We start from the raw sequence: 23,868 nt of genomic DNA, 5'->3' as shown, positions 1-23,868 counted from the left end.
GTCTAGTGCCTTGTGCTCAAACATCACACTTACATTGTCACAGCCATCTAAGAAATGAAAATCGTTCATACTCCAAGATTACAAAGCAGTTGAAAAAATGAGAAACCTCCTTAACCTCAGTGTCTACTGCCTTGTTCTCAAACACCACACTTACATTGCCACAGCCATCTAAGAAATGAAAATCAAAGCAAAAAAATGGTGATTCTTATTTAAGTTATTGAAGCTCTTGAATAATGCAACTGCAACACTGTAGCCATATAGATTGATACTTATAAATGTGTGTGTGTGTGTGTGTGTGTGTGTGTGTGTGTGTGTGTGTGTGTGTGTAAGAGGATGTTTACATGCAAAAACATACAGATACAAAGACATATACATGACTGAAACCACAGCAGGACAACCCCACAGTTTTCTGTACCTTAACATGAGTGATTGGTGTTTTCGTGTTCATGGATACATTATTATACTAATCATGGAATATATGTCTGCCTGTCATAATTAATTTTTGTCATGCCTCATGTCAGACAGATGTTTAATGCTGACAGATGCAGTGCTTTTCTCCATCATTTTAGCAACTGTTTAGTTTGTATAATATCATCTGCTTTTTCCTTTCTTGTCATTGTTAAAATGGAAGCATTACATTTAGTACTCCTTATCTTGTATCTTGGTTGTTTTAATTGTTGTTTGCAATTTTCCTAGGACTCCAATGAAAATGAATTCTGCATAGTTATACCTTCAAAATCAGCAAGTGTAAATACTTAAATAAATACATACCTGCCTATTCACATACATGTGTACATTAAAGTATACATACATACATATATTCATACATAAATACATGTATTTATTTATTTGTTTATATTTGTTTACTGAGATTGTCCACTGATCAATACTGATGAATTTCAGACTTATACAAGGTGATATACATACATTTCACAAACAAAAATACAGAAATGTAAGCAATAACAGAGTAATTCAGACCACCTACATAAAAAATAATGTATAGATACTTTCTAGTGAACAAGTACAGTGCAATGTACAATCAAGCAGTTCATCCAGACTTTGGCCAATATACAGTTATGATGAGCAGGAGTATACACAGCACTTAATAACAGCAATATAACAGCTCTTTATCACATGATCATCAGTTGTATATGGCACGTAACCCACAACAGTGTTCTTCATGGTTTATTTATTGCTATTGTCTTCAGTTTTCACATTCCAATTTAACTTGCAGTATAAAAACAAAAACATTAAATTCACTAAGAAAATAATAGTAAGATTAAAACAGATGTCTGAAATTAATTAAATTAATTGGTTGAAAGAGAGCTTAATATCTTATGATTGGTTAGATGATAAAGTTTGTTATAGTTTTACAATGATAAAAAAATCTAAAGTCAATGTTCTTAAAAAATTTATAACTTATCTTTCTTACCTTCACTATGTAAAGCTGAAACATATGTCCAGTTATATCGCTTCACAATGTCCACCATAGCTCGGGCCTGTAGACCATCAGATGGTACAACTCTCATAAAGTACTTATATAAGGTCTTGTCGCTTAGGTCCTTGCTTGTGGCAGAATAAGCAATTTGAGGTATATTAAAGAGCTGCAATAAATTTTGGACTTGAATTGCCACTGAACTTGAACCTGGCCCAATCACTCCAACTATAGGCTTTTTTGCACGGAGAGATATTGAAGCTGCATCACCACAGCGCACCATTTCTTCTTCCTCTTCAGAAGAGATGAGTGAATCCCTAATGAACTCAATACTTTGTTCAAGTGCTACAGCTGAATGCCAGCATGAATCCCTAATTTCACAACCCAGGCTTATGTTTGGCAACAGTGCTGGATCTGAATTGATTCTATCAAGGGCATGCAGCATGGCCTCTACTCTTTGTATTCCATATTGTTCTCGTATCTCTCCACACTTTCTTTCATGTACTTTGTCAACACGAGGCTGATGATGGACTGAGAACAATGCACCAATGATTATATCACCTGGTACATGAGCAACCACTCTTCTCTCATTAGACTGGGCAGACACAAAAAAGCTGTTGTTTTGCTTTAGGTCGTCAATAAAAAACAATATTGCTATGAGTAGCAAAGGAACCATTTTAAAAGTATTCAGAGTTGAAAAAGCAGCATAATGCAACTGAAAGGTGTTATCACAGAGAAACTGTAAGAATCGTAGTTATTAGCAGAAGCTGTTAAGTGTTGATTAGTCAGGAATTTCTATACTATGCTTGAGGAAAAGCAGTGTTTCCAAGTTAGCATCTTTTCAGACGTGTAAGTGTCATGGTGATCTTCATAAACTTTAAGGAGAAAAATGAATAATATAAAATCAGCTGTATATAGAGATAAAGAGGTATACATTCTTTATACAGCATAAACAGATCTAGTTAAGGAAAATATAAGAAAATGCAAAACATCAACAAAGGAATGCAGACACACAAAGTATTCTATTGATATAAACTAATCAGTCACAGTATATATATGAGAAAGTTATGATTTAAAATCCATATTAGTATTCATATAGACAGAAAATATTGCAACAATTCAAAAATGATGCTGTTTGACAACTAACAGCAGCAATAAACAAGTAAATGGGGGTGGGGGTTATACCATGCAAGAAAGGTTTCCTGGGGTAATCTAGCAATCAAGTTGACTCTTCAGAAACGTGACTGTGTTCGCTAGTTTACGTCATCACTATTTCATGAAGTACACTGTGGCTGAATGTATATATTCCTAAGACAAGAAGACAGGGAAAAATACATTTACCCTGGTTTGATTCCTTTGTATTAGTCATGGATTAACATTTTGATTAGGACAGTCCATGCAACAAAATACTATTAACCAGTATATTTTACTGATAAACTGTAGCAAATAGCTGGCACAAAAGAAAAACAAAGCTGTGTACAAGAAGTTCAAAAACAAATATGCATCTACAAGTCTGGAAAGCAAAGTAAACTTCTTTTATAACAGATCTATGTCATCCCTTGCTAGTAAAATGGACTGCCTTCTTCAATAAGGTGCTGAAGTCAGGAAGGGACCAGGTGAATACTCTTTCCTACAATAGAGATATAATAACCATGTAGAGGAGAGAGTTATATCCATATCAGCTAACAATTATAATACGACACAAAAGGCAACATGCAGTGCTGCATTCTATGACTTATCAGACATAATACAAGAAAAAAATGTATTCACAACATTTAAGATGAAAATAGTTTGAAGCTGCTCATTTATTTTACATTATGTTCCACAAGGGAGGGACAAGATGCTGGACTAGTAAACTTGCGTTCATGTACTGTTTAACAAGATCGTTGGCTCTATCTACCAAGTGCAATTATTGTTGTAATCTGTTATGTTGGTAATATGTATCATAGCACTATAGTTTAGACTATCTGAAATCAGTCTTTATAAATTTTCTTGGGAAAAGCATACCTCGTTTACGTCTGGTAACAATAACCGTAAATTAACTTTTGACATCAGTGGTAATGGCCAGATCATTTAACATAATTTGAACATTTATAGATTTATGACTGTAATACATAGGCTTTCCTAACATTACTTAAAAAAAGAAGGCAAGATACACATGCTTAAAATTCACAGTTATTTGTAAACAGTTATCATTCCTTTCCAAACAGTGTGGCTAGATGTTCAATAGTAACCTACCGATGTTGTTGAATATCTAAGGGCAAGAAATAAGCTGATGTTGCCAATTAATTTATTGTCATAATAATGCGTTTTATGTGAAACTAAATATGGCATTTGCCCTACAATACCTTATTTGAAACATTTTTCTGATAGATCTACTTGTAGGAGAACATGGATAACCTTTACAGATAGGAGAATATCCATAATACTTGCAACCAATGAGAGTCGGAAAAATGTATCTCATATAACTACAAATAATTTATGTAAGATTCCACAACGTAGCCATGCAGCTAGGGCAGTTAGTTAAATTCTCAGTGTGTGGGGGTGGGGTGGTGTACTATTTGATTTTGAAAATGAAGAACAAAGGACGCTGCATTCAAGCATGCAAACATTTCATATAGTGTGAATATGTGACTATACATTATTTTTGCTGTAGGACGTATAGCGGAAAGGATGAATAAGTGCAAAGGTTAAAAATTAACAATCCTGTATCAGTAAGAGTACGTTTCAATATTTATCGATAGCCTGATTGTTCTTTTTTACCGTAGGAGATGGTCACACCAGTTGCTGATTGTTTTTCTTGCCTAGTAATCTACATCTGGGCAAAGTGTTCTGTAACCTAATCCTTTTCGCGTATTTAATAATTAAAATTATTAAATATTTTTTCAATGCGCTCATTTTCGAATGCATGCTATCATACAGAATAATCCATTTATTTCTAAAGAAAAAAATCACATTTCTGGTGTGAAATCTAAAGAACTCTGAAGCAAAAGATTCAAATATAAGAAATAATTGCAAAGTTTAATCTTTTACATAATTTTAGATTGTTAGCTGTTAGCTCTACCACGATGCTGATATAAAATATTCATCTCGGTGACCTCGTGTTAATTCCTGACCGATATGTTGCATCCAGAGTATACTAACATACGTACAATGGAGCAGGACTTGTGCTTCCTAGAAGAAGGAAAGAAAAATGCAGCCAAAGTAGCAAACAAGTGCTTTCATTTCGCTTCCAGTTACAGTATCTGAGTGTGCAAATTAAGAAATGCATACCAGCAACTGGTGCCTAGGGCATTGCTTCATTGAATGAGCGCCCCAAGAGTAAAGCTTGCAGATAGAAAACAATCTGAAGAGTAACATAAGGACGATGTGCCAGTGTAGCTAATGTTGGGTTTGTCTAAACAGTTATCTGGTAGAACTTATTACAAGGTAGCGGGTTCAACTGGTAGCACATATTACCTTATCTATGAGCTATGGTTGAGGTGTTTACTGCACACCGTGTGGCACTGTTTATGCCTGGTTACAGACAGACTTGCACTTGCCCAGTGCCACGAATTTTAGAACATTGTAAAATGTACCTTACTACTACTACACCCCCGACATCCCCAGCAGAAAACACACAATAAACTGGCATAGAGATGAAGGGTCTGTATTCCAGTGTTCGTGTGCTGAACTGCAATGGTGGTGTGTGTGCGTGTGTGTATTTAAGTTTACGGTAATTTCTGCATAACCGTGTTCTTATAAATAAACGAATATGATCAATCAGTTATTTTATGCATAATTAATTTCCCAGTTACAGTTTTAACATGAAGTTACATTCACAGACAGGAAAACTTTGGAGAGACACTTTCCCGAAGGAATGCCGCCTTTGAGAACTATCCAAGGTGCTGAAGCCGTACAGGTATCAAACAGACTATTCACAACTTTCAGGCTCGTCTGAGAAAAGTTCTTTGAAAACAATACATAGACGATTTCTGAACTGCTACGCTCAGCCCACCCCTTATTGATCTGTATTCTGTGTGTATTAGCACATTAATATGGACATTTTTTCAGCTGAAACGTACAGGATTAAAAACACTTTTCTAGACTGGTTGCAGTGCCAGACATGTAACTGTATTCAAAGGGAGAGTTGTGATAAGCGTTATTACGCAAATTCCAGTTCTAGATACTTTTACTTATAAAGTAACTGGAAATTTGTTTTATTTACTAGCCACACGCAGATGTACTAGAAATAATCAAGAAGTAGCTTCAACAGAGCCGGCACCGTTTCATATGTATGCTTGTTATGAACTATAAAGCAAACTGGTAAGCTGATATGCAATTGCACAGACGTGCGTATCTTAGCATTTTTATCCAATTCAAGTCTCGGTCGTTACGCATTATCCTTAAACTGTACTATACCTAAGGGTAGATGTGTCCCTTTGTCCTTCATCCACAGATGAAAACTGCCACTTAAAAAAAATCAACCGTCGAAAACATGCATGTTGCTAGCAGATGGCTTAGACGTGTAAAAAAAACATAAAATAAAGCATACCTTTCGAAGAAAATTGCGGGAGCAAATACTGCTGCGTGTGTTTTAAATACTTCAGATGAGTGGGTATTAAAAGTCCCGTGCCTAGAATCAGAGTTCACCAAACAGTTAAAATAGCAGGTCCTCTGTTTGAAGCCCAGTGACAGTACTGCTTCTGTCTGGTTACCTTCGCGAACCTATCCAAATTTTTGATTTCTTCAACAGTCAAGGGTGACTGCAGCCAGTGAGAAGAAAATCGTGATGTTTTTTTCCCTCCAGTAAAGTAAGGCTAGTTGCGTTTTACCGGCTATTCTGTCACTAATAGGCAAGTCACCGCTCTTGGCCCCCACATGCCAAGCAGCCTGCTGTTACTGAACGATCACAATTTTCCCCCTAATTTGCAAGATGCGTCAGTGCTGGGAGAAGTGGCTCGATTTAAAGAGACATGATTTTCCCAGGCTGGTACATTCCCATTGGATACGAAATCCCAGCTGCTAAGCATCCTTGGGTGAACTCTACCCGACGTTCCTAAACACAATGAGTTCCTACCGCAATTGCACACTGATCCTTTTTTGATTTTCTTAAGGGTCTGGATGCTTTCTGCCGGAAGCACCGCAAGGAATCAACGCGTCGATAAATACTTTCAGTGTTTGATGAGGCAGTGAAAGAATTTCAAGTTCTCAAGTTATGGGTGCAGCAGACTTGTTGAAGATCAATATATATATTTTGATTGCAAGACTTGATCCCTTGTATACTATAAATGACGGAACGATCCTTTTGCTTTTGATAATGTAGTGCCACGCGGCTTAGATTAATAATTTTTACATAAAATAAGATTCCTCGAGTAGACCATCGTTATCTCTCTATTTTTTGCCTACACGATCTATTTCAGGACAATGCCAATGCTATCAACAATTATCATACTCCATCTGCAATAACGTTAGTCGCCAAGCACGTCGAGTTAACTATGTTTGTCCCACAAAAAAAAAACACAGTGAAACATCAGTCACATTTCACAGATTTGGTGAGGATAATATACAACTGCCCCCTCCCAACCACACATACATCCAGAAACAGATGTAGCAGAAGAGCATTGTATAAGGCAACTTTGTAGTGCCACCCAGTGGCTTATAGCCTGATATATTCGTTGTAATAAACCCTTCAATTTTCGCACGTTTGACACCCACGCTGTTATACTCTACTGTACGTAGTATTAAATGAAGGAATATTTCTAGGCAACTACAGGATTGTGTTGAAATTACTCTAGCTGTAGTGGCAAGCGGTAGCCATCTCATATTAAAGATATGATGCTGGACAGAGAATTCCAACAGTCTAACAAGGTAGTTTTTCTCGTCCTCTCTCTCAGTAATACAGTACCGCAGCATTTGCTGCTTGCCTGTTCCTTTATATAAACACATGCAGAGAAATCGCAAAAAAGGTCTTATAACGTCTTTTTAAATGTATTTGGTTTTAAAAATAATAAATAAACAAATCAATTATGAAATAAAGAAATAACTATTTACATAGGGCCACAGCTGATGAAGACAGCATGTTTTTCAATTGTTTTCCTTAACAGAGGTTGAGTGCTAATTCATTCAGTTAATTTAAAAGAGAGCAAAAATAAAGGGTCGGGATGGGAAAACAGTGTTGTTTCGGCCAACTATAATTGCATTTTGGACATTGAAAAGTAGTTGTTTTAGTTTTTTCCACGCTTTGCCTGAGATCATTCAATAGGTTTAGGGGTTCCGGGCGTTCGCCACTCCTCATGTGTACATTTATACCAATAGACCATACACTACTGTATTCCTCCTTTTCTGTGTAGTAAAGATGACAGTTTCCCGCAGTTAATTCATGGTAGTAAAAGCTGGAATAACGTTTTGACTGCTGTACTCTGCCACCTCTCCATGGCAACATAACGGCACACTCTCACACCCCATCCCCGGCAACATGTGCATACGTATCACCCATGTAGTTAATCGTATTCCACAACTGCTTTTCTTAAATAATCTCGTCATCTGACAATGACGTTTTAAATCATTTTTATGTATTTCTCATTTTCAGCTGACCAGCGATGTTTTTTTTGCCCAGTTGCCTGTTAAAATGTTGAGAGTACACATATTTAATTGCCAAGTTTTTTTCCAGCAACATTTAGAAACCGCTCTTGAACTATTTTTCATATCTTCGCTAGTTTGTGCGTTTGTTAGAGCAAGGCAACGCAAGTAACTGCATAATTAATATATACCTTTTTAATCCTATATATCATATATATATGCAATTATTTATTCCTTTTTGTCTACGATTTTTTTTCAGTTCCAACTGTTCAAAAGATTTAATAAAAATTAATTTGAACAGCTGTCTTGTTTTGTGTCCTTCCTCTGTACAGCTTCATGAAATTACACTCTAAGTATTGACTCATCTTTACTGTTTATTTCCTTTTTCTTTCTTCCTTTCCTTCATCTTTCCTTCCGTATTTCTTTCCCAATATCCTTCCGTTCCCTTCTTTCTTTCTCTTCTTAGACACTTGTTTCTCTCCTGTGTTACTTTTAACAAAAAAGTTGATAGCATTTTTCTTCCATGTCACTTACGAATTGTATTTCATTATGACATAAAGAACAGTTTTACTTATCTGACTTAAGGAGGGCAAACAACATCATATAAAAGTAGACCTGATGTGAATTTTCATTCTTCTTCAACATGTGGGTTCAGGTCAGATACTCAGATTTGACTTGGCCATTATTCTAACTCGTGGCCACCAACAAACTCTCAAGCTCCTTCCATACTCATAATGCACCACCCTTAACATCCCTCAGATCTCATTTGCTGCTTTAGAGTTCAGAAGTGGTCGTCTTCAGCTCTCAAGTTTTCTGTGAAAGATAAATTACTTATTTTTTCTTTCTAGTTCTTCAAATTTAATCTGAAATCGAGTTTTTCCTATATTTCTGAGTAAAATCTCCTTCCCTTTACCTTTTTAAAACGGTTTTATAGCTATTAATAGAGAAAACGTCTGAAACAGAATAAAATCCCAAAGAGAACATTATTAAATCAACATTTAGTAAGTGCTTTTTGTCTTTTGCCAACTGTTTTTCTCCATTATTGTGATAGTTTATTTTATGACTTTATTTTTCCACTTTGGTGTCCATGTTTTATAACCATCCAGAGCTTTCTTTTGTGTACAATATTTTATTGTAGTTCTTAACATACCGTTGCCTACAATCTTGGTGTATATTATTAAGGACTGCAGTGTTTTATTATGAATTTTAGCAGACAGGAAAGAATAAGCTGATGTCAAAGGCTTTTCTGCCATCTTATTTTTCCAAAGCCTTTACTAGGGTTCACCCCCCCCCCCCCACAAACAAAATGTAAAGACTCATCAAAAGGTCTAGATTCTTGGTTGCTCTAGTATCTGCTTCTTCAGAACTGAAAAGAAAAAACTGGATCTGAGCTATGTCTGATCTGACCATCATTGGATCCAACCACACATTTCTTCTGAAACTAAACAAAATAAGAATTAATTTAATGCTGAAAGGTTTACTGCTAACTACATTTTTTCAGAACATTGCTGGAATTTGATATTCAAGGACCCTTCAAAAGGTACAGATATTCAAATATTTGGCTTCAACTTCATTCTGAAACAAAAAAAAAGAGAGAGAGATAGATACAGTCAGTCAGAAAGAGTTTGGATCCAGCCACCTCAGATCTGACATCTCTAAGATCTCCTCCTCCTAAGTCCTGCTCGGATTGGACAGGTTTGACTGCTATCACAGAGCCTAAGTTTTCAGATCCAGCAGACAAAATTTTTAACTCCAGAGAAAACTTATGTATCCAAGCCCCCTAGGGATCTCTTCGGATCCTAAGTTCTCCTCAGATCCCACAGGTCTAGCTGTTACTTCTGTATTAGATCCTAAGCCTTCAGATCAGACAGACATAAGTATTATTATGAAGAAATGGAAAGATTTTGGATCTAAGCTCTTTGGATCCAAAGCATTTACAGTGTCCTTCAGATGCTAAGCTTTCAGATCCGATAGACAGACATTTTTACTCCAGATAAATTAAAAGTTATGTACTTACCATAACTTCGCATCTGTGTTGTCCATTTTCATTCTTCCTCACTACTGGGTTATGGTTCCGACCCTCGGATCTGACTCGCCCACATTTTTTAGACTTGGATCCTAGTCTCAAGCTCCTCTCTCAATGCACAATACCCTACAATTTCTGTTGCTTCCTAAGATGGAGTTTACTGCTTTATTGCCTACAGAGTAGTGAGACATAATAGCAGGAGCGGCCTTAGGTCAACTGGCGCCCTAGGAAAAAGGGCTCCATGGCACCCCCACCACACTACCTGGTACCCCCATCCTGGTCTACCTACACCAAATAAATACTGGAAAAGTGCCCCTACCACAGCGGCACCCTAGGCGGCTGCCTAGTTGGCCTATGCCTAAGGCCGGCTAATAGATAGAAAGAATTCAGAGGCTCAAATCAAGAACATAAAGTTTCCAATAAATGCAGTAGGTCCTCTAGGAGCCAATAGGCTGGGGGGTGACTGGGAGGGAAGATGAGAAAGAATGAAAATGGACAACAGAGATGCCAAGTTATGGTAAGAACATAACTTTTACACCTGATGTTGTCCTTTTCATTCTTCCTCACTATTGGGTCAGAGCATCCAGCTACATTACTCTCAGTTGGCCTCAAGGAACGATATCCCAGAGTACTGTTGAATCAAAAGAAGCTCTACTTCTGAAGACAATGTCCAATTTACAATGTGTCACAAAGGTATGAGTCTTTGACCAAGTGGGTGCGGGTCTATATTAAATTCTCAAAAACTAACAATGTTGAATCTGACATTGTCAGCATGAGAATAGGGAAACTGCAGAACATCGAACAAGCAAACAGAAATCTCTGAAAGGGGAGATTTCTGTTTATTTCAATGTAGTGCAGTCTCGACGTTGGTATATTTAAGTAGCGAGGGTGTGGGGGGTGCAGGGGGGCTTGCCTCCCTGCCTACACCATTTATTTTGTTGTTGTTGTTTTTAGTTTTTTTTTCTGAATATTCAATGGTTTAACAGTTCGATCACTAAAGGTCGACCTTTAGTGATTCAAACTGTTAAATATTCAATGTTCTAATATAGACCTGCGGCTGCAGCACAAATATCATCAATTAATTAATGCTCTGGTAGAGAAAAACAATGATGTAGCCATAGATTTAATAGAATGGGCTTTAGATGGGTGAGGCAAGTTTAATCCATTTTTTGAACAAATTACAGGCAGTCCCCAGGTTGAGGACAAGATCTGTTTTTAGTTTGTCCTTAAGTCAAATGTGTATGCATGCCGAAACACGTACATATTGTTCTTATTAAATGTCACTTAGTCAAATGTTTGCCTCAGTCTACTATTTGTTTTACTTTTCTTTGTATATAAAACACTTTTGAAACACTTCCAAATAAAAAAAATAAACATAATGCTGTATACTGTAGTAATCACAATACTGTAAGTACCACACACTCAGGTCACTCCACAAGAAGTACAAATATGACTCTGTCATTGTCCATGTTGGTGTGAATGACCTGAGACGTACCTCCCTGGACTACATGAAAAGAGACAAGAAGGAGCTTTTGGATCTTGCTGCCCAGGCAGGTATGACCCTAGCCCTGAGTAGCGTCCTGCCATCACCCAGAATGATGCCACAGTACAAGGACAAAATGATTGACTTCAACAATTGGCTACGCTTCTGGTGTCATTTTAAGGGGATCCAGTATCTGTCTGCCTAGGACGACATGTTCAACAGACCACAATGCTTTGCTAGAGATGGCCTGCACCTGTCACCCCTGGGATTCCGAATACTGACTAAGACTCTTGCCACCCCTATAGTGCCTTTTTTAGGCAAGGTTCAAAGGACAAACTCACAACCATAACAGGTCAAGCAAGCAAAATCTGAGGTTAATGCTACTCAATGCTAGAAGCCGAAACCTCAAAATGCACTGACTCGAGGAACTCCTTAAAATGGAGAACATCGACATCTGTGCAGTGACTGAGACCAGGTTCAAGGCTCCAGAGAGCACCCCTGCATTACCAGGCTATAATTCATACCACACCTTTCGGCCATCTAATCTGGACTGAAACACTAAAGGCGGAGGCATGTCCATATTCATTAAGGATATCAACACCTCCAGGATAGTTGCTCAACATAATGCATCCAAAATTATCCAAGTGCAACTAACACTGGGCAAGACTGCAATCCAGGTTGTAGCTTGTTACAGATCCCCCACCATGACCCAGAATTCCCACTCCTTGTTTCTTGATATACTGGAAAATATTAAGGTACAACCCAATACCCTAATAATGGGCAATTTCAACTACCCCACCATCAACTGGGAAAACTACTCATGTACTAATTCATTTGCTCAACGTTTTCTGGAATTCATAAATTTCAACGCCTTAGAAAAACTTGTCCCTACCTCCATCAGGGGCAGCAATATCCTGGACCTGGTCATTACCAATATGGGTAACCGGTGTTCCATGCCAGAGGTCCTCTCCTCGCTGGTCATATCTGACCACAAGCTAATCACCCTAGACATCCTTATCCCACCCCCACCCCCATTAAGGAAACCACTGTAAAAAACTAACCCAGAGCCAAATTCATGCTTCTCAAGACAGAAGTGGCTAACTTCACGACACCCATGCAGATGGAAAATAGAGGTACGACTGCTGAATCTTATACAAATGCATTGCATAAGCACATACACGAGTGCATGGATCGTGCTATCACAAAACAGAACCAAGACGCTATCCTCCAAAAAAAAGGAAGCCAGTCTGGTGCTCCCCTGCCATAAACAAACTCTACAACAGAAGGAAGAAGCTGTTGCAAAAAATAGTACAATCCCATGATTGGAGGAACTCCTTGGTCAGCCTCAGTAAGAAGCTGAGATCCCTCATAAAATCCTCCAAAGCTAGTTATGAAAATAAAATCACCACTGATTATACTGACAACCACAAAGCATTCTAGAGTTATGCCAAGAATCTCAATGGCAACATTCAGATCTGTTCTGAGCTATAGCACAATGACATTAAATATACAGAACCAACAGATAATGCCAACATCCTGGCAGATAGGTTCAATGCTAACTTTACCCCCCTCTCACCCTCCAAAGGGCCCATCTCAATACTGGAAGAATGCAAAGCCCCTGTAATCATGGACACACAAGTAAAGACCACACTCTCCAAAACCAAGAACACAGCATCCATGGGACCAGACAACATCACAGGCTGCATTCTGCATGAACTACAAAATGAAATGGCACTCGATCTAAGTACCATGTTCAGTCATAGCCTCACTTTAGGCTTTGTGCCTGCTGAATGGTGCACAGTGATAGTTATCCCACTCCACAAGGGGGTTGTCAACACGGACTCCAGAAACTACCGCCCCATTAGCCAGATGAGCCTGGTCTGCAAGGCCATGGAATGTATCATCTTGGAGCTTATAAACAAAGACATAGGTAACCTCCAAACTTTGGACCCCACTCAGTTTGGGTTTGTAAAAGGTAGATCACGTCTCCTAAACCTAATTGACTTTTTTGAAGCAGTCATCAGAGCCATGGATAAGGGTAAGGTGGTGCACACAGCCTATCTTGACCTTGCAAAGGCTTTTGACACCACCCCCCCCTCTGGAATTATAGATAAACTCACTAAACTGGGCATAAATCCCTGTGTCACAAGATGGGTGGCCAAATGGCTCACTGACAGAACCCACACAGTGAAAGTAGCCGACTCCAAATCCGACTTCAGACCAGTGACAAGTGGAGTACCACAGGGTTCAGTCCTGGTTCCTCTCCTGTTTGGCATCTACTTCTCTGAAGTTCAGGCCAGCGCAGAAGGTCTTTGGCTAACAAAGTTCACAGATGACTGCAAACTAGGAGCCATAATAAAATTGCCTAATGATATAGACTTTCTACAAAGGGGCCTCACTGAGACAGATGCTTGGTGTCAAAGTCATGGCCTCATGCTCAATGCCAAGAAGTGCATTGTCATCCCCTTTGGGACAAACTCTGCACCCATGAACTACCACATAGACGGTAGCCTACTAAACACAGAAAGGGACACAAGTGGACAGTAGTCTCTTCTTTGATAATCACATTGCCACAGTAGTCAGAAAATCCTTCTATGTGGCACAACTTATCACAAAGGGGTTTTCCTCCAGAAAAAAGGAGGTCATCGTTTCTCTCTACTCATCCCTCATCAGACCCATCATAGCATACACCACCTCATTTGGCATGTACCTCACAAGACATCTACTACAATTGGAAAGGCCACAGAAATACCTCACTAAGAGGATTATCAGCCTCAAACAGATGCCATACGCAGACCATCTCAAAAAACCTCCAGCTCTACTCCATTGCATATCACCTTCTCAGAGGTGATCTCTGCCTAACATACAAAGCTATGTCAAACCAAGAGCTGTTGGACATGTTACACTTAAATAAATCCCAATCTCACCAAGACACACGCTCCAGGGACCTGAACCTTGTCACCACAATAAATAGAACATACTGGAGGGATAGATTCCTGTCCCAGACACTTCCCATACTCTGGAACATACTACCCATTCATGTCAAACAAAGCTCCTCATTAGCCCTCTTGAAGAAAAACCTTGACGATTGGATGGGAAATAGGAAATTCACCCCGGGGATCACTTCTGTGGCTCTGCTTGACAGAGGCACAGCAAAATAAGGTTCTGGGGATGGAAAAGTCAGGGAACCTTTTTGGCTAGGCTTATATAGGCCTCAGGGTAGATAGTCTAGTACCTACCTATGAACCTATAAAAGTATAGTAACTATGTTCATAAACTACAGTAGAATGTTCCATATAAAAAATATGTTAAACTTACCTTTTTTATGCTTCACTTCACATTTCTGTACTACAGGCATCACCCATGAATGTTTTCCACTATTATCTGAACTTTCAGCCCTCTGCCAGACCTCCTACTGTCATCTAGACCATAGTGATCTGCAATGTCTTTTGTCCATTCTACTGTACAGTACAGTAACTGCTTCAATACTGTACTGTACAAGACAGCACTCTTGACCAATCAGATTACCAACACAGTGATCTCTTAACCAATTGGATCTCTTGCTCTCCATGAAGGCAGAAGTAACTGCTCTAACAAGATGTGTGAGCAGCTTCATGACTGGGGAAAATGGGGAAAAGGAAAGTGAAACAAAACTCCATTTTCCAGGTTAGATTTGGGCAACTTTAAGGATTTTTATTTATTTTCACGTTATTTCCGACATTGTAGCAGCCCATTCATATCTATGAGTTGTCCACATGTTGGATGTCCTTAACCCAGGGACTAATCCATTTAGCCAATGTAACTTTGGAGACTTCTTAACCTAGATGGGTGGTGAGAAAGAAACAAATAGTTGGTCAGACATTCTGCACTGTTTTGTTCTATGAAGATAGAACTGCATCAAGCAGATGCAAAATATATTTGCCCTTGTTTGAAAATTTTGGAAAGAAGACTAGCAACTATATAGACTGGTTTATATTAGTCTCTGTGTCTACCTTAGTCATAAAATGGATTGGTATGGAGAGATACTGTATCTTTATAAAAAAATGATGTAAGGCAGTTTCGATGACAAGGCCTAAAGTTTGGAAAGTCGTCTTGCTAATGAAACAGATACCAAAACAATAGTTTTCCAAGAAAAGAATTTCATTTCACAATCATTTATTTGTTCAAAAAGTTTTTGAGTTAGTCCTTGAAGAATAACATTTAGATCCCAATGGCAGAGCAGGATCTTTTATCTGGGGTCGAACAGAAAAATCCTTTTCATGAAGGACTTACATAATTTAAATGTAGCAAGGGAGCCAGAAATATAACCAGTATGAAAATTTGAAATGGCTGCCAGCTGAAGTTTTATAGTGGAGAAACTAGCCCCTTCCTTGAAGAAAGAAGTAAGAAAGAGAAGGATGGCTGGAAGTGGGGCTGAGAAAGGATTGATATTCTCTTTGGAAGCCCAAATGGCAAACCTTTTCCATTTGCTTTGATACAGTTTTTTAGTAGAAGCTTTTTGGAAAGCTAAAACTATTCCTTGAACAGGGGAAGCAATCCTGACCTTTGTAGAATTACTAGAACTGGAGATACCAAGCAGTTAGTTTGGGAGTGAGTAGACTGGTGTGTTGATTCCCTGATGGATGAGATAGGAGGTTCTATCTGGCTTCCAGAATCTGGGGGGGGGGGGTATTTCAGATGAGGCCAGAGAAAGGGGAACCATATCTGACAAGACCAGTAGGTGGCAATAATGATTACTGAACTTTTCAGCCACCTGGCTTTCTGCAGAACCACAGGATCAATGGTAGAGGGGGACAAGCATAATGGAGACCGTAGGGCTAATCATCAACTAGAGCATCCCTTGGGGACTTCCTCAGCGGGGGGATCAGAGTGAAGTACTTGTTGCACTTGTTGTTTTGGGGAGAAACAAAGAGGTCACAGCAAGGCTGGCCCCAATGGCTGAAAATCAGATTCACTACTGACTGACTGAGGGACCACTCATGAGTGGTCAGAGTGGACCTGCTGAGTTTATCTGCAAGAATGTTGGTTTTCCCCAGTATATGTATTGCAACTAGAAAGCGGTCTGAAGATACTGCCTATTACCAGACCCTCATGGCTTCTCATCATAATGGGTAAGAATGGGTTCCTCCTTGTTTGTTGATATACCAGACCACTGACATACTGCCAATGTGTATTGCAATCATCCCATGGAGGATGCTGTCCTGAAAAGCTTGCAATGTTAGAAGAACTGCTCATATCTCTAGAACACTGACATGCAGTCTGGCCTCCAAGGAAGAACATGTGCCTTGGACAATCTTTCTCTTGAAATCCCCCCCTACCTTAGTTAGGAAGCATCTGTGGTCACTGTGGCCTTACTGGGAGGAAGAAGAAATAACCTGCCCAGAAACATATCATCTGAATGAATCCACCATTGAAGATGTCTGCAACTTGGAGTCAACTTGATATGAACAGATAATTATTGGTAAAGAATAGACCGCTGAGTAGCCAAGATACATTGGAGGACTCACATAAAGTACCTTGATAAGGGCACTAGGGCAATGGCAGTTGACATAGAGTCAAGGGCTTGAAGTATCAATCTTGTTGAGGGAAACAGTAAAGAAAATATTTCCTGTACTTTGTGTCACAAGGACACTATATGATGAGGAGTCAAAGAAGCTATCAGGTGCATTGTATACAGGAAAAATACCAATGAATTCTAATCTCTGAATGGGGGACAGTTCAATTTGGCAAGATTTATGATAATGCCCAGGTAGTTGAAGATCTGGAACAAATAGTCGCTGGCCTAAAGTAGTTGATGCCAGGTTGAAGCAGTAAGAAGCCAGTCATCCAAATATAGAAACACCTGGATCCATTCAGTTTCAGGTGAGCTGACACTACTGCCATGCATTTGCTAAGCATCCTAGGGGTTGTGGTGAGCCCAAAGGGCAGACCTCTGAACTGGTAATGACTGGCTCCCAGGCTGAAGTGCAGATGGCTTCTGGAGCATCTGTCTATTTTGATGTGGTAGTACGTGTCTTGAAGGTCTATCAAGCACATCCAATCATTCTTGCACAACAGCGGTAGAATGGACTGAACCATAACCATCTGGAACTTTGACGTTTTTACAGGTTGATTTAGTTTGCTCAGATCTAGAATGGATCTCAGGTCCCCCATTTTCTTTGGCACTAAAAAGAAGTGGGAGTAAGTCTCAAATCCTCTTTGTTTATTTGGGACCTCTGGATGACTCTTTTTTGCAGCAGTTTTTGAATTTCCAGTACTGCATGCTCCCTCTGACTGGGTGGAATGTTGGAGAGTTTCTTTTGTTCCACTGGAGATTGAAGTAAAAAGGGAATATAATAACTTCTGGATATTATACTTACCATCCAGGCATTTGTTGTCAGATTGGTCCAGGCATCTAAGTGCAGGGAATAATTACCCTTGACTGCCTCCAGAGGCAGACATCTGGGCAGTGTTTCAGGATAACTGGTAGGGCATGTCAGAGAAAGGTTCTCTGAAGCTCTGATTATGTGGAACCCCTCTGCCTTTGTGGCAGCATCTACCATTAAAACTTCCTCCTCTGCCTCTGAACAAAGAATCTCCATGCTGATCTTGAAAAGATCCTTGCAATTTTTGAAATCAAGACTTCTTACTACCTCTTTGATTTCTGGAGAAAGTGTGCTGAGGGGGTATAATACTTGATCCCAACAGTAGACAGGGTCTTTCCTTCCATTTTGCTGCAGGTAAGAGCCTCTTTGATGGATGACCCAAACAAGAAGGAGCTATTGAAGGGGTCACTGACAAAGGACGCCTTGAAAGGTTCCACAAAGTCACAAAGCCTCATCCAGGCATGCCTACTGACTGCAATACCTGAGCTGGCTGCCCTTCATGTACCCTCTGCTGAATGGGAGATGAGCCTCATGGAAGAGTTAGTCACAGAAGCAACAGTAGCCAATTGGGGAGATACTTTCTTGAAGTCCTCATCCAACATGGTCTCTGCAAGAGAGGTGGATAGCTCCTTGACAAAAATCTCTCTGCAAACAGGTGAAATATGCCAAGTAATTTAATTATCTCATCACCAATGTAGATGAGGCATAAATGCGCTTACCAAACTTGTCTATCGCTTGTGAGTCCCTGTTTTGCAGATGGACAGAGGAGCACTGTTACACTAGTTCCTTCTTGGTGGCTGCTGCTTCAACAATGGAATCAACAGGGACACTCTTGGACAAATGAAGTCTGTCTTTGGTGGAACCAGAAACCTGTCTGGGAGTTTGGGGATTGGCTCAATAGTGTCCGTCTCCTTCCAAGCCTGGTGGGAGGCTAAGTCAATAAGGTTGTCTACTGGGGGGGGTAACCCAACACATAGACGGGTCCACCACAAAAGCATCTAAGAGCACAGACTCTTCAGAAAAAGGAGGTTGGGCTGACCAGCCACCTTTCTGCTTAAGGATCTCCAAGATGTCTCCAAAGGAGACATCATCAGGTGGTGATCTTAGGGATCCTTCTCCCTCATCAAAGCCGATGTCTTCTGTTAGTAACTCCATTGGGGAATCAATGTGCATCCTTTTGCACATTTTCTTCCAAAGAACCTCCTATATGGGGTGTTTAAGGGAGGTATCAAAAAAAGGATGGCTTACTTGGGGGAAGAAATTGGAGGCTCCTTAAGGCAGGCTGAACCTGGACAGGGATGACAGGTTCAACACTCAGATCCAATGAAGGGCAAAGGGGAAGATAAGTGGCAAAAGAGGTCAGATCTCTGTGAGCAGAGAAAGCCCTTTCAACAATCTGGAAAGCTGACAGACCAGGAGAAAATTCCCCTATCTCCCTCGAAGCTGAGGCAGTTGAATAAGCATGGATGGAATCACTCCAGATCAATGGTCCCCAGACAGGATCAGATCTGAGCTGTTGAGGGCTGAAGCTCTGAAAAGAAGAGACAGGTCCAAAAAGGTCAGAACCAAGTGGCACAGTGGTACAGCGGTTGCATTGTTGCTTCACAGAAACAGGTTCTCTGGTTCAATTCTTAGCTGGGGTGCCTTCTGTGTGGAGTCTGCATGTCCTCCTTGCATCTGTGTGGGTTTCCTCCAGGTGATCTAGTTTCCTCCCATGTTACAAAGACATGCATCTGGAGCATTTCTCCCCAGGCCTCCACTGAAAACTGGCTTTGTTTCAAGTTGGACTTTCATGGTAAGCAAGTGTTTAATAAATACATAAATAAATAAAATAAATAAGCAAACCCCTCCCCCTGGATCCAATGCCAACCTCCCATATCAGAGACCCACTCTGATCCAACGATTTCTGAGCAGAGCTAGTCAGAGTAGCCATCAGAGTTGAGAAATTGAGCTTACTCTGATCTGAAGCTGACTCTCTCTCAGGTATCTAGGATCCTAGGACTCCAAAGTCACTGGTCAGATTGGGGAAGGAGAGTGGGTCAAAGCAGTGGGGACATTCACTGATCTACTTGGGAATGGAGCTGACAACACCCCATCTGGATTTGCATTTTGAGAAACCTATGCATAATTCTACCCATATCAACATCTGCTAGACTCCTGGAGGACCTAGAGGAAGCAACTGATGTAGGCCTGGAGTGTCTGGGCAGGGCTTGGAGCAGTTTCAAGGGTAATGTTGGGTAAACTTCCCTGATGGCAAACTCTGGGGTTCGGTTCCTAAGGCTCAGATCTGAGGTCTTTGCATCTGAGGTGGAAGAAGTTGGCCTAAGAGGAGCAGTCATATGAGAGGTGCCTTTCAGATCCAAAGGGCACTTTGGATTCAAAGGGGCAGAAGTTGGTCTTGGATCTGACAAATTTGGATCTGAGGTCTTTGAAAATTTAGCCAGAGGCTCCAAAGAAGTTCACGAAGTCTTAAGGGAGCTTTTTCTCAGCTCCAATGTCCCAGTAAGGCTAGCTGAGGGGGATTTAGCCCCTGACAAAGAAGATGAAGCAGGCAAAAGACCTTTTAGAATGAGTTTTACTGTGAGGGTTGGGAGGGTGGCCTAATGGTTAAGGTGTTTGCCTTACAAAGACAAGGTGCAGGGTTTGAGTCTCACAAGGGATAATTGGCTAGGCTTAAAAATTGCTCGCAAGGGCAGTTAGCCTAGTACTAATCTATGAACTCTATGATCGGTGATGGATCAGGGGTTAAATCCCTCACAAATCTGACAATCTGACCTCAGGTGATCTGTCCCAATACAATACACACATTTAACGTGCACATTGAAATGGGTAATCTTATGCCCACATTGCGAGCAGAGCTTGAATCGCATAGGCTTATTAGACATGATACAGGAGAAAAACTTGAACTTTAACTGCAACTGTAAGTATAATTTTATGTTTAACTATAACTTTAATTGCACACTAAATTACCACACATCTTTTCTTGTAACAATTCACAACAGATTAAAAAAGAAAAACAGAATGACAGAAATGCCAACTATGCACAGAGAAGAAGCAGGAAGGAAGGGTAAATACACCAACTAGTCCCTAAGCCTGTGAATCTGAAAGGGAGGGGAAGAGAATAAAAGCAAAAAGTGCAAAAAAGATAGAATAACTTTATGAAGCAAAAACTGCCCTTATCTTCACCCAAGTAGAAAATTGTAACAAGACCAGGAATCCACATTGTACCAGCTAGGCGGCAGATGAGATTCTAATAAGCTACAGAGATGGTAGGGCATTATGGGTAGAGGGAGGAGCTTGAGACTAAGATCCAAGTCTAAAAAATGCAGCCAAGTCAGATCCAAGGGTCAGATCAGTAACCCAGTAGTGAGGAAGAATGAAAAGGACATCAGCTCTAGAAAGTTTTTTGAATTCAAAGCCTATAAGGTCCTCTTCATATCCTAATTTCTCTTTGGATCTAACAGGTTTGGCTGCTGCTTCTACACTGCATCCTATGTCTTTGGATCTGCCAGACACAAGTCTTATTCCAGAGAAACTAAAAGATTTCAGATCCAAGCTCTTTGGATCCAAAGCCATTAGAGCCTCCTTCACATCTTAAGCCTTTGGCACTGACAGATGAGTTTTAACTACAGAGAAAACTAGAGAGACTTTGAATCTAAAGCCCCAGTGCTTCTATTGCATCCTAAGTCCTCCTTGGATCTGGCAGGTTTGCTATTACTTCTTCATTAGACCCTAAGTCTTCAGATCTAACAGAAAAAAACATTTATTCAGCAGAATTTGAAAGATTTCAGATCCAAACTCTATTAGGTTCATAGGTGTTTACTAGGCTAACAACCACAATGGCCTTTTTAAACCTAGCCATGCATCCCAAATCTCTGAGAATTTCTGATACTCTTGATAAGTGTAAGCAGGGTTTTGGAGATGAAACATTTACAAGCAGGGGCCCGAGAGATGTCCATTAGAGACATAAAGGGATGAATATCCTATTCCCTATCCAATTGTCCAAGTTGCACTTGAATTGGGTTAGAGAGGAAATCAGCTGAATATGGATGGAGAGCCTGTTCCATAGAGGGGGTTGTTGGGATGCAAAACCTTTAGAGCTTCCTTTGGATCCTAAGTCCTACTCGAATCCAACAGGCTCAGTTCTTATGGTGATTAGTTTCTTACCTTCCAAATTTCCCTTACCACTCATTATGGAACTCATAAACAAAGACATTGGGGACCTACAGACATTTGATCCTACCCAATTTGGCTTTGTCAAGGGCAGATCCTGCCTTTTGAACTTGGTCGACTTTTTTGAAACAGTCACTAAGGCCATTGATGAGGGTAAGGCAGTTCACACAGCCTACCTTGACCTTGCAAAAGCCTTTGACACAATACCCCACTCGGGCATCATAGACAAACTCACCAGCTTAAATGTAAACCCATATGTCACAAGATGGGTTGCAAACTGGCTCAAGGACAGAACCCACAGGGTCAGAGTTGCTGGAGCTATGTCAGACTCTAAGCCAGTCACAAGCGTTGTCCCACAGGGCTCAGTCCTGGGACCCCTCTTGTTCGGCATTTATTTTTCCGAGGTACAGGCAAACATAGGAGGATTGTGGCTGACAAAGTTTGCAGATGACTGCAAACTGGGTGCCATAATTGATACTCCAGCAGACACAAACATCCTTCAGAGAGGCCTCATAGAAACGGATAATTGGTGCCAGAGCCATGGCCTTAAGCTGAACGCCAAAAAATGTATAGTCATACCCTTTGGGAAAAACAAGGTACCGACAAATTACCACACAGGCGGTAATCCATTAAGTATGGAAGAGGTAATCAGGGACCTAGGGACCCAGGTTGACAGTAACCTCTCATTTGACACTCACATTGCCAAAGTGGTTAGGAAGACCTTCTATATTGCCCACCTTATCATGAAGGGTTTCACATCTAGATCAAGAGAGGTCATTGTGCCCCTGTACTCTTCTCTTATCAGGCCAATGATTGAGTACAATGCCCCATTTGGGATGTATCTCACCCGACACCTGCAGCAGTTGGAAAGACCCCAAAAGTTCCTCACCAAGAGAATAAAGGGTCTTAAACATATGTCATATGCTGCCCAACTGAAAAAACTCCAGCTCTATTCAGTCGCATACCGTCTACTCAGAGGTGATCTGTGCCTGACGTACAAGGCCATGTCCAATCCTGAATTAATGGACATGCTCCACCTCAGAAAATCCAAATCCATCAGAGCCACGAGAACAAGTGACTTAAACCTCAACACAGAAATAAATAGGACGTGCTGGAGGGACAGATTCATAACCCAGAGGCTCCCTACACTCTGGAACAGAATCCCAGTCCATGTTAGGCAGAGCCCCTCACTGACTCTATTCAAGAGAAATCTCGACGAGTGGATGGGAGATCGTAGGTTTACCCTGGGGGTCATCTCTGTGTCACTACTAGACAGAGGCATAGTAAACTAAACCCTAAAAGGGCGTAGTATTCTCATCCTAAGGGGTGGTGTAAGCCACATACACTCTGGCTAGGCTTATAAATGCCTTAGGGCAGATAGCCTAGTACGAACCTATGAACCTATGAACCTATGAACTGTTTCAGGATGTGGATAAGATGATATGATATTTCTTGATGCTCAAATTCAGACAGGGGTCTTGCCAATTCCACCTTCTCATGGATTTGTGAGTGTATCTCCTAAGTCTAATTTTCCCTTTTTACTCCAGAGCCAGTGGTACCCCCAAGAGGTTTGGAATCAGATCAAAGAAAGGTATCCTCATTCACTCTATCAATATCCCTGACCATTTCTATTTAGATATCCTTGGATCAGAGTGAGTTTGGGACACCAAGTCTAAGGAGTTTGGTTGGGTCCTGACCTTGTACAGCCATCCCTTCCCTTCAGAGTCTCAACCATGAAATCCATTTTTTCCCTAGGAGGGTTGGGTCCTTGGGCAGTTCCTACCATCCTTCCTTGCAATATCCAGTTCTGAGTAAGAGGGGGTTT

At 40.4% G+C, this 23,868-nt stretch overlaps 1 protein-coding gene across 2 annotated transcripts in view; it reads right to left on the bottom strand.

Moving 5' to 3' along the window:
• Positions 1-6,996, bottom strand: part of GRM5 (glutamate metabotropic receptor 5) — a 1,888,276-nt gene extending 1,881,280 nt beyond the window's left edge. For both annotated transcript variants that reach the window (XM_044072205.1, XM_044072206.1), the window contains exons 1-2: positions 5,970-6,996; positions 1,433-2,310 (exon numbers count right to left, since the gene is read on the bottom strand). In XM_044072205.1, coding sequence (XP_043928140.1) covers positions 1,433-2,111 — 679 coding nt within the window. In that variant the 5' untranslated portion in view covers positions 2,112-2,310; positions 5,970-6,996. The remainder of the gene's footprint in view (positions 1-1,432; positions 2,311-5,969) is intronic.
• Positions 6,997-23,868: the final 16,872 nt, after the last annotated feature.

This window comes from Protopterus annectens, chromosome 5.part0, assembly GCF_019279795.1.
Source record: "Protopterus annectens isolate FY-2018-M chromosome 5.part0, PAN1.0, whole genome shotgun sequence".
NCBI classification, from domain to species: domain Eukaryota; kingdom Metazoa; phylum Chordata; order Ceratodontiformes; family Protopteridae; genus Protopterus; species Protopterus annectens.
Note: the sequence above shows the minus strand (reverse complement) of the source record. Positions and strands in the feature narration are given on the sequence as shown.